We start from the raw sequence: 11,861 nt of genomic DNA, 5'->3' as shown, positions 1-11,861 counted from the left end.
TTGTTACTCAAACTTATTTAAATTTAACTAGATTTATAGAAAAATTTAGTAACATTTGTATCTCAAAATAAATATAATAAAAAATAAATTCAATGATTAATCTAATGATATTTATTACGCACCATAAATATTATTAATCTATGTATACATTTGGTTAAAATTGAGTCTGTTGCACCGAAGCGAGGGAACATACGCCCAGAATCTTAAAAAAAATCGGACGTTTTGCTCCGCAATCACTGTAGCAACATGACCGGCCCAACAGACCCATCTATGCTCTCTTCTCTATCTATCTACTCCATCTACACTACGACAGCTGATAGAAAATCCCCAACTCCTCGCTTTGCTCGTCGTGGCCCACCGCGCCGTTCGCCCCGCTCCAAGCCGCCTCGCGACGGCGCCCCCATCTCGCGTCGAGCCGTGCCACGTCTGTCGCTGCGCCATGCTCCATCCCCAACCGCACCCACTCCACCACGGCGCATGCCCGATCCCAGCTTTGCGCGTCGTGCCCCGTCCCTCGCCGCGTCAAGGTGCTACCGACACCGCCATTCCCCACCAAGAAGTCGTGGCCGCTGTCGACGCCAGCGTCGCTACGACGTTCGACCTCAGCTCGCGACACCACAAGATCTGGAGTGGCCAGACCCGGAGTGTGCTTCTTTGGCTGCACCTCGCTCTCCCTTCCTTCCTTGATGTTGCAAGCGTGTGTTACAAGCATATGTTTCAATTGTTTCAGATGTTTCATATGCATGTTGTAAGTGTTTCATGTGGATGTTGTAAAACTAGATCAGGATGTTGCATATGTTGCAACGGCTATACATGTATGTTGCAAGTGTTTATTCCAAATATTTCAGCTGTTTCAAACGGATGTTGCACGTGTTTTATCTAGATGTTGCATATGTTTCACACTTATGTTGCAAGTGTCTCATCCGGATGTAGCATATGTTTTCACACATATATTGCATGTGTTTCATCTAAATGTTGCATATGTTTTGCAATGGCTACACACGTGTTTCGCTCGTGTTTCACACGTATTGCAAGTATTTCAACTGTTTTGGACATATGTTGCAAATATTTTCTCTAAATGTTATAAAAGTAGATCTAGTGTTGCACATGTTACAGTGGACGCCATCTGCAGTAGCCACCGGCCTACTACAGCTGCTAGGTGCGTGGGTGTGGAGGGGGTACGGACATCAAGCGTGGGAAACCGTACGGGCGTGGATTGAGATGGAAGCAGACGTGGGACACAGAACGGGCACGGGACACCACATGAAGTATGCATGCGGCGTGGGCGTCTGCACACGTCCCCCGGTTCGATCGTCCAGACACGTATCTATGTATGTGTAAATCAAACGTGAGGCAGAATTATCCCATGCCTCAGAAGTCAAAACTAGCTAGTACTTCCTCTGTTTCTAAATATCTATTATTTTTATTTTAAAAAATAATTTTAACTAAATATATATTAAAAATATTAATATTTATAATATATAATTAGTATAATTAAAATTTTTTTTAAATTTAATTTTTTAATAAATTTATTTAAAGATATAAATATTATATGTATTTTTTTATAAATCAAATCAAACTTCCGGTGCCTACACACTTATCACTGTCCCACACCCACCAAACACACGGTTAAAAAGTATCCGGAGTGCCGACGTGCGCAGTGGTGCGTTACTGCGTCCATTGCCGTGGGCCCCAGAAGACGTGCCGACGTGCGCAGTGGCAGTGCGTCCATTGCCGTGGGCCCAGAAGACCAGGCGCGCGCTTCTCGTCTCTTTCGTCTCAGCTGCCAGCTGCCCACAAGCCAAAGCCACGTCCTCCGCGCCGCAGTGTCCGATCGATCGATCCCTTCTCGGGGGATTCAGGAGAGGAGGAGGCCAGGTTCCCGCCCCGCATTTGCACGCCGATCGATTCTGGATCTTAGCTGGAGAGCCTGGTGTCCCCTTTCTCGGTGCTCGTCGCGGGATTTTCGGTGAGAGTACTGTTCTCGCGGCGGCGCCCCACGGGATCGCGCCTGCCTTCCTCTATTTTGTTTTGTGGCCGGTTCTTGGAATTTGGTTGGAGAATCTGGGTTTTGCCCCCACCGAAATGGTCACATTAGAGTGCCTGTGATGTTTGGGCTTTCGATTGGTTCCGTCTTAAGGATGATGAAGCAGTACAGTGCTGGGATGGATTGTTTATTTTATTTTCTTCTGCTATATCTTCCGTTGCTCACGCCAATCCAACCCCAGTTATTCGTGCGTGAACTTGGTATTTTAACAGTAATACATGATTTGTTCATTTGTTAACAGTCAGCACTGAAGGTTCACTTGGGCAAGCAATATAATTTTCCTTCTCTTCTAGTCCGATGCACCTCTAGAGAATTCTGACCTTTGTGCCATATTTATTTACCTAACATTCCTGGTTGATTCCATGTGTTGAATTTGTTTCAATCAACACTGCCTATCATCTTTATACAACATTGTGTTATACACCTTATGATCTGTGTGAAATTTGGGTTATGTGTTTTTGTAACGTGAAACTGACACAACCTTTGATTCTGTATGCTTCAACCAAATGATTTGTTTGCCTACCTTTACTCATCTTCAGTTACAGGCTTACAGCACCTAAGTGATATTTCTCTGATTTAAAGCAAACTAGACTTAGTGGATCCTTTGAGATATCAGATATCAATTTGACAGATTGATTCTAGACCTTGATTAAAGTTTGAACAATTATTTATTTGACTTTGGTATACCTTGCTGACATTATATTTCCTGGATATATCAGCTGTATTATGGCATCATTTTTTTTGTTTCCATTTTTGACACATTTCTGAATTCTGATGTATTTACAGATCAGATATCCTTTGTTTGCCTTTCTGTGTGATTTGAAATGTCTGTGAATGTTCACGCTCTTCGTCACTTCTAATATCCTGTAGTTTGTAAAATTCTTTTGTTGATATTTATGGTCACATGAATTTAATATATAATTGCTTCAGTGAATGTTAACCTGTTTGCAGGGTTAGTCCAAAGAAATAAGAAACATGGTACAGACTCATGTTGATGAGCAACCAAAGGGTGTGTCTCGGAATCGTCCACCTGCACATATGAATGGCGATGAAGTGAGATACTCCTTCCTTTATTCATATAAAAGCTACTGCCACACCATATTATGTTGACTTTATGAAAACTCAATAATTTAATCAGTCACAATTGTGTTTGCCATTAACAATCCAATTTTTATTTACATAAGTATAAAATGCTTAATTTTATGGGTTGATGTATGATCAATCTGGGCATATAATTATGAATGATAATTTTACCCATATCTTTGTTTTCATGATTCCAGTTAGCTCTATTAACTCATAATTTGAATGGTTCTATCAACCACCTGTAAAAAGAATATGACTATATGAGTACTATTCATCCGTATTCCTGACTTATTAAGATCTCCCATTGTATTTTGGGTTCAAATGGGCTATTCTTTGATGTCAGGAAAAGGTTTGTCCTGGCCAACTCCCAGTGTTGACCTGGGAACATAAGCTAACTCATGTTAGACATGATTTGCCGCCATTCAGACTTACATGGAGAGAGACAGTGCAGCTGGTACTTCTTCTACGTTGCATAGCCTAGCCTTTTCTTCCACTGCCCCCCCCCCCCCCCCCCCCCCCCCCCCCCCCCCCCCCCCACCCCAACACACACAACACATAATGTTCATTTTACCGTTGCAGGCTGGTATTGGTTTACGTCTCAGTCGACATATCGTTGAGGAAACTTCAAAAGGGCGAGTATGTTTCATTATTTTCACATGTTCATGGATAATAACAAATTATCATGTGGAAAACTGATATGTTCCACATGCTTCAGTTTTCACTTGGATACCATGTAAGTTCTAGCTTCGTTAGTTTTCTACAGATTGCTGTTATTGATCCTATGAAAAAGGGGGCTGCAAGATCTGGTCAGGGTGTCCCACTTGGTGGTATAGGGTATATCTTCTTGTCTTTGCGTAATATGTGTTTACTGGAAATATTGAGTGTATATTCATCATACTTTATATTATATAAGATCTTCCAGGAAACTTATGTTCACCAGATTTAGGGTGTTCTTACTGCTTGATACTGTAAAGAGCTTGCGAGATTCCCTATGCATCACTTTGTTGCTAAACATGTTTGTATAGCATTTCGTAGTTCAAGTGCCATGAAGAAAGAATAAGCATATTGTATTTACTTTATTGTTTCACTTGAAATGACATGAAGCTACCTACATTAATTCTCACTTGCCATCTTAAACACTACGCTGGTAAATCAAAGGTCGCTCTCAGCAACTCAGCCATCCGTTTTATTATTTCCCTGTTAGGTAGTGGGGTCAGGGGTGTCACCACACTGAAATATGCAGGAGTGTGTGCCCTACTGGGCGAAAGGGAGATATAAAAAACAGTTTCAAGTAGTGCGTGCCCTAAAAATGTTTTCCTCTTGTTTGATGAAGCTTGTTGCCATATTTATGTATTTTCCTGATTGTTGGAAGTGTAGTGCAGGAAGTATTGGAAGAAGCTACAAAGGTGATTTCCAACGCTGGCAATTGTTTCCAGGAACTTGTGAAGATAAACCTGTATTGGCAAATCAATTTTCTGTAAGTCTTTAGTTTTCTCCACTTTCTTTCTGGCTGATAAATGTGTTCTTTTGTGTCTGATGATTCTTGGAATTTTAGATACTCTTTTCTAATGCAATCTCACTTTGTACTGGCTTAATGCCCTGTGGTGCTGATGCACCTTGTCAGACTTTTCGTGCTTTAATTAATGAACTATGGTGTGTTTTGATGCTTCTCAAGCTCATATCTGCTGGATTAACCCATGCATTAGCTGACGAGAACTGCGATAAGAATTTTAAATACAATGTTTGCTGTTTGTTTGATATTTAAGTGTTGTCCATTTAGGCCTTCATTTCCCGCCAAGATGGTAGAAAATATTCCACAGTGTTACATCCTGGGAAACCAGATTTGCCGAAGTAAGCACACTTGATGTTTTACTCCATGAGTTTCCTTTATAACAGGGAATAGTTTTGATTTTTTTGAGTACTTGAAAAATTCCTTAGAGCTTTTTAAATGCAGAGGAAGTGACATTTCAGGAATTGGATCCTGGGACTGGAATATGAGTGGACAACAATCTACTTACCATGCCCTTTACCCTAGGGCCTGGACAGTATATGATGGTATTACAATAACTACAGAATTCTCTTTTGTTTAACATACTTCTATCTTTGTCTCATTTTGGATTGTGCTTGTTAGGAGAACCTGATCCTGAGCTCAATATAGTGTGCCATCAGATTTCTCCAATTATTCCACACAATTATCAGCAGAGCAGCTATCCAGTTGCAGTATTCACTTTTACAGTAATACTACATACATTAAATTCCTTCAATCTACTATTTCACCTGTTCTTAACTTTATGATATAGCTCCACACCTTTGGCAATCACGTAAAAAAATTTCAGGTAACAAACTCAGGACATACAGCTGCTGATGTGACTTTGCTTTTTACATGGGCTGTAAGTTTCAGTAATGTTTTTTTTTTGTGAACAGATATATCATAACTTTTATCATTATTGAATACTTACATTTTGTATCCCTTTTTCTCTGAACCTTCTTGCCTTATGTTTGTACATGCAGAACTCTGTTGGTGGAAAATCTGAACTCACTGGATATCATTCCAACTCCAGTATGATGTAAGAAAACAATAAGTACAAATTTTTAGCTGGTTTTCGAGCTTTTCTTGAATAAATAAGTTGTCGGGTTATATTTTTAATATGTCCTAATGGATGACAGAGAAAAGGATGGCGTTCATGGCATACTATTACATCACAGGTAACTAAAAAATTTATTTTTTCTTAGAAAACATGTTGTCTCCTAGGAGTTAGATATATGGTTAAACTGAACTCAGCCAAGGGCAATTTTCTAATTCTAAATATCTTAAATGTCATGTATCTGAGAGCAGAACAGCAGATGGTCAACCACCTGTAACTTTTGTGATAGCAGCACAGGAGAAAGAAGATATCCTTATCTCTGAATGTCCTTACTTTGTGATATCTAGGAGCTCTGCATCTGATGAATTCACAGCTAAAGATATGTGGAATTCTGTGAAAGAGGTTGGTTGAAGCTGGAAGCACTCTGAAATAACAAGGCATTTCCTATTATAAGATAAGATAATAGATAATGAAAAGACTAGTTGCATTTGTATGCTGAGTTTACATTCCTGCCTCATAGGTGAAACTATCACCTTTATGCAGTTGCACATGTAGCTGATCATCAGTTTATTTTATAACAAGAACCACAGTTCTCATTTAGGCAGCATTTCATTGTTGTTCTATGTTGCTTCTTATCACTGCATGTCAGATAGTGGATGGTACCAGACAGTGCATTCCTGTGTCAATCTTTTGAAAGTTGTTTATGTTTGAATTCTGAGTTTGTCACTTATTTTGTAGAATATGTAATGGATCAGACAGCTCAAAAATATTCCAAACTGCTAAAAAGTGGAAACATTGGTAGTTGGCTCAATTTTTTAATGTTTAATTGTGTACCGGCCATATAAATATAATCTTGGAATACGCCTGTTGTGGGTTAGCGAAAGTTGTTTCTGAGATAGTAGACAGGTTGAATGAGCCTTTTCCTAATGTCATGCACAAGTGTAAAGATTGAATGAAATCTTTACTTATGAATTGTAGTTGGGGTTTGTAAAAGTCAACAGGCTAGCTAAAATTGGGACGGACTCTCTGGTGCAAAGATATTTCATTTTCTGACTCAGAAAATTTCATCTTAGGTTTACCTTCATGATTACCTACATTCTGATTAAAGTGATGCCAAATACTCTGCTTTAGCTTTAGCTTCAGGGCTTGTATACATTGCTTTGGTTCAATGTGTCAAATATTCTACCACCGTATCCAGTTTAATTTCTGGTAAAATATGTTAGTAGTATGTATGAGAGGCTAAAATAACTTCCTTCCCATCGTGGCAGCATGGATCTTTTGATCATCTTGATCCCATCAAGACATCGATGTGCTCCAGACCAGGATCATCAATAGGGGCAGCTATTGCTGCTTCAGTTAAGCTGGCTCCCAAGGCAACCCAGGATATTTCATTTTCACTTGCATGGGCTTGTCCTGAAGTGAAGTTCTCTAGTGGGAAAACCTATCATAGGTTAGAACAGCACAATTTTCAGTAATGAACAAAACAGTAGTGCAACTGAAACTAACCTCGTTCCATGATTTTCAGGCGTTACACCAAATTTTATGGCACAGATGGTGATGCAGCAGCAGCCCTTGCTCATGATGCCATTCTTGGTATAATCCACTTCCTCACTATAATTCTATTTAATGCACTCCTTTCTTACTTCAGTGTGCGCCATACACCCATACTACAATAATCCACTTTACATGAACTCAGCATGTTTCTGAAATATTCTAACAACTGGACAGTATGGGTCTTAATGATAAATTATTTTCACTAACTATTTTTAAATTTGCAACATTAATACTAATAATTTTACATAAGTATTTGAAACGAATTAAATTAATATTTCCATGAGCAAGCTTTGTTATCAATTAGGAAAACTGAGTGGTTCCCTGTCAAATTGCTAACTGTGGAGATTCCTTGTGATTCCTCCCCTGATTACTGCCACACTGGTATCATCCAATTAATTTTACCGTGTATCATCCAATTAATTTTACGGTGTATCATCCAATTAATTTTACTGTGTCCAAACATATTTCATGAAAGACTAGTTCATTTCTCTTTTTCTGTTATACACCCATTGACACAGTATAGACTAATTTTTTGCTGACAATGTCATCACCAACGAGGTCCTTGTATCTGAAAGGGGAACATCCTGGATTGGACTCTTCTCTTTTGTAGTCATATTTCTTCCTATTAATATTTGTTGCTGACTTCCTTTGTATGCTTAATAAATTATAGAGCATGTTTCCTGGGAGAGGCAAATCGAGGAGTGGCAGAATCCTATTTTGCAAGATGAGAGGTTTCCGGCTTGGTTTGTTCCAACCTTAATAATTCATTTACTTGGTACACAAGATCTGAGGCTACTGAATGTCGATTTATAGCATGAACTTTCTTCGACAGGTATCCAGTTACACTTTTCAATGAACTCTACTATCTTAATGCCGGAGGAACTATATGGACAGGTATGCATCCATAATTTCTTTTTTTTCCTCTAAATGAAGCAAATTACTTTTCCTGAGAATTAACTCAGAGACATTATCAGATGGATTGCCACCAATTCAAAGCTTGACAGCAATTGGCTGGAAAAAGTTTTCTCTTGACATGTTAAATGGTGAATCTGATGATTTCAATGAGATGGTTCGACAGAATAATACTGCTTCTGATATTCTTCATCGAATGGCATCAGTATTTGAGAGGATGCATGCGTCTATTGCATCAAATTCTGCTATAGGAACAACTTTGCTTCAGGGTGAAGAGAACATTGGCCAGTTTCTATACCTCGAGGGCATCGAGTATTATATGTGGAACACGTATGATGTTCATTTTTATGCATCATTTTCACTGATCATGTTGTTTCCAAAACTTCAACTTAGCGTCCAGAGAGACTTTGCTGCTGCTGTTATGATGCATGATCCTGAAAAGCTCAGGATCTTGCATGATGGAAAATGGGCTGCAAGAAAAGTGCTCGGCGCTGTTCCTCATGATCTTGGGTTATATGACCCATGGTTCAAAGTGAATGCGTACACGCTCTATAATACAGATCGATGGAAAGATTTGAATCCAAAGTTTGTGCTGCAAGTTTATAGAGATGTTGTGGCCACAGGCGACAAATCCTTTGCTCGAGCTGTTTGGCCATCAGTTTATATAACAATGGCATATATGGAGCAATTTGACAAGGATAAAGATGGGATGATAGAAAATGAGGATTTCCCAGATCAAACATATGACGTGTGGTCGATGGCTGGTATAAGTGCATACTGTGGTGGTCTTTGGGTGGCTGCTCTTCAGGCAGCATCGGCCTTGGCACGTGAGGTTGGTGACAAAGCTTCTGAAAAGCTTTTTTGGGACAAATATGAGAAGGCCAAGTCTGTCTATAGCAAGCTGTGGAATGGTTCTTACTTCAGTTATGATGATGGCGACAACAAAGTTAGCACATCTATCCAAGCAGATCAATTGGCTGGACAATGGTATATATCACTAATATATGTTAATTCTTTCTTGAATTTTAAATGTTGTCTAATATGATAAATAGATACAACTTTACCCCTTAACACATTACATGAATCGCTAACAGTTTTCAGTTTCGATCATCGATTGACATATGTAATAAATATTCGTGAAATTCTTGGATGAAGTCGAGTTGGAACATGGACAGTTGCTGCCAATTTTCTAGGAAATACATTTCTTTCTCCATTCAGTATGTTTATTATGTGTTTGTGTAAATATTTGTGGAAGCTAATATGTAAAATCAACTCCTTTTTGTCATTGCTATTAGTAACTTCTAAAATGCCTATACTATAAATGCTCGTTCGTGCAATCAACTTATGGCTTAGCAAACAAAAGCGTTTAAGTAGAATAAAGCATACAATAGCAGAGTACTTGTGAAGGACCAGTCTTGTATCTGAATGACAGTGAGCTCCAGTTCCAGTAGTAGATAACTTTATATGAAGTCAAGATTGTGCACAACATTATGTTTCCATGATTAGTTTTTCCTTCACAAAATTGTGAATGTTATCTTTGAATCAAATAGCATAATGAAAGTTCTGCTAAACTTACCTTGTTTACTAATAAATTTGATGCTGGGCTGTTACTTGTTCCAGGTATGCCAAAGCCTGTGGTCTCTTCCCAATTGTTGACAAAGATAAAGCACAAAGTGCACTAGAGAAGATATATTCTTTCAATGTGATGAAGTTCAAGGGTGGTACAAGGGGAGCTATGAATGGGATGTGGCCAGATGGCACTGTGGACATGTCTGCAATGCAGTCTAGGGAGATATGGCCCGGGGTGACATATGCACTAGCTGCAAGCATGATTCAAGAAGGCATGGTTGAGCAGGGATTTAAAACAGCTGAAGGGATCTATCATGCTGCCTGGTCTCCAGAAGGACTTGGGTGAGTATATGTGCATATAAATTGAGGTTTGATGTTTTTGCTGTCAACAGGTGTGTATGTGTTTGGACATGGTATAACATCTGAGATATAGAACTTTACCTGAGCCTAGTTATTTTTTAATATAGTGCCATGGACTTTGTTATAAGAATGCATTAACTTTGGGGATAGAAAGTTTGTTCCTAAATCTCTATGTTCTGAACTTTTTATAATGTAAAACCAGCAAGACATGTAGTGAATAAAGGTTAGGGATCTCCCTCTACCTGCCTGGTTTTTTTTTTTCTCCTGAACTTTAATTTTGTACACTAAATGAGTTGCCTCTTTTTTCTTTGAATATGGTGGGCCTGGTGCAAGCGGTAGAGTCTTACCGCCTGTGACCGGAAGGTCCCGGGTTCGAGTCACGGTCTCCTCGCATTGCACAGGCGAGGGTAAGACCTGCCACTAACACCCTTCCCCAGACTCCGCACAGAGCGGGAGCTCTCTGCACTGGGTACACCCTTTTATAATCCACAGAAACATATAGTGAGACGCTAACATATACCGCTAATTCCACTCAATTTAGATTTATATTTTGTATAATGGACAGTGCATAGTGTGGCCTTTCTTATGCTATTAAGGAAACCTGACAATTTGATTTCCTCAGGTACTCATTCCAAACTCCTGAAGCCTGGAACAACGACGACGAGTACAGGTCCTTATGCTACATGCGCCCGCTTGCCATATGGGCAATGCAATGGGCACTCTCAAACCCGAAGCTCCACAACACTCCTCAGGCAGATATACCCCAGGATTCATTCCCCAAGAACCAGTTTGCCTACGCGCGGATCACAAAGCTCCTGCAGCTGCCTGAAGACGAATCATCCAAGAGCTTCCTCCGAGTGGTGTACGAGATCATCCGGAACAGGTTTAGGTCCTGATTGCCTCCGCGCACCTGTGCGCTGAGTGTCCAGATTGTTGAAACATTCACTGGTCATTGTCGGTTGTAAACATTGTTGCTGCTGGATACCGCAGATTCGTATAGAATCGGTCGTAATAAATATGTGAAGTGTGCCAGTTCGTACATAAATAAACATATATGAGGTGTTATGAGCTTTGATGGGGACATCTTCCTTGTAATCTCCGCGCAAATGTCTGCCTCAACCGTGCTGACCTTTCTCGGCGCTGTCTTTGTCACCCTGACCGCCGGTTTATTTATTTCTTTGGAGTATGAAAGTTTCGCTTTTTTTTTTTTTTTTGAGAATGAAAGTTTCGCTTTTCAAAATTTTATATTTATATACATATACAGAACACAGTTGCTCCAGGCACGCAGGCGCACAACATTCAACATTGCAATATGCAAACAATCCGAAAATGGATCGGCTGGTTGCAACTTCGCCAGGTGCTGCGAAACCATCAGAAAATGGGTACGAAATTGCAACGAGCATGGGCCTTTTCCTACTAGTTGGGCCATGGTGGTAACTGCGATATGATGGGCCAACGTGGATGGAAGGATCCCCACATCTTTCCATTTTAGGTTTTGTTGTTAATACTCCTTGGCCCAATTATTGTACAATATACAGCTGCTTCTTCTAGAAATGGTTGTTTCAACATTTATTATGATTTAACTGTTTCTAGAAATACTGACCCAACATTTTATGATGATTCATCTGCACGCTGAATCAACATTTTTTTAACGGAAATGCTTACTAGAGAGCGCGCACTCTCATTACGTTCTGCCCACTCACCCCGTCATCACGCACCGACGCGGTCTTTCCTCTCCCCGGCCTCTCTCT

General features: G+C 39.8%; 1 protein-coding gene across 1 annotated transcript; it reads left to right on the top strand.

Annotated features, from left to right (window-relative positions):
- Positions 1 to 1,774: 1,774 nt before the first annotated feature.
- On the top strand, positions 1,775 to 11,193 carry LOC136483669 (uncharacterized). Its single transcript, XM_066480793.1, has 20 exons — positions 1,775 to 1,969; positions 2,999 to 3,100; positions 3,474 to 3,584; positions 3,710 to 3,766; positions 3,894 to 3,964; positions 4,508 to 4,607; positions 4,911 to 4,981; positions 5,085 to 5,185; positions 5,262 to 5,365; positions 5,467 to 5,520; positions 5,642 to 5,697; positions 5,798 to 5,836; positions 5,967 to 6,117; positions 6,984 to 7,165; positions 7,241 to 7,308; positions 7,940 to 8,012; positions 8,102 to 8,163; positions 8,244 to 9,168; positions 9,802 to 10,092; positions 10,733 to 11,193. The coding sequence occupies exons 2-20, from the start codon at positions 3,023 to 3,025 to the stop codon at positions 11,004 to 11,006; spliced, it is 2,868 nt and encodes a 955-aa protein (XP_066336890.1). The 5' UTR covers positions 1,775 to 1,969; positions 2,999 to 3,022; the 3' UTR covers positions 11,007 to 11,193.
- The last annotated feature ends 668 nt before the right edge of the window (positions 11,194 to 11,861 follow it).

The sequence above is a fragment of the Miscanthus floridulus genome, chromosome 9, assembly GCF_019320115.1.
Source record: "Miscanthus floridulus cultivar M001 chromosome 9, ASM1932011v1, whole genome shotgun sequence".
Classification (NCBI taxonomy): domain Eukaryota; kingdom Viridiplantae; phylum Streptophyta; class Magnoliopsida; order Poales; family Poaceae; genus Miscanthus; species Miscanthus floridulus.
The sequence above is the reverse complement of the archived record's forward strand: the minus strand, read 5'-3'. Positions and strand labels throughout refer to the sequence as shown.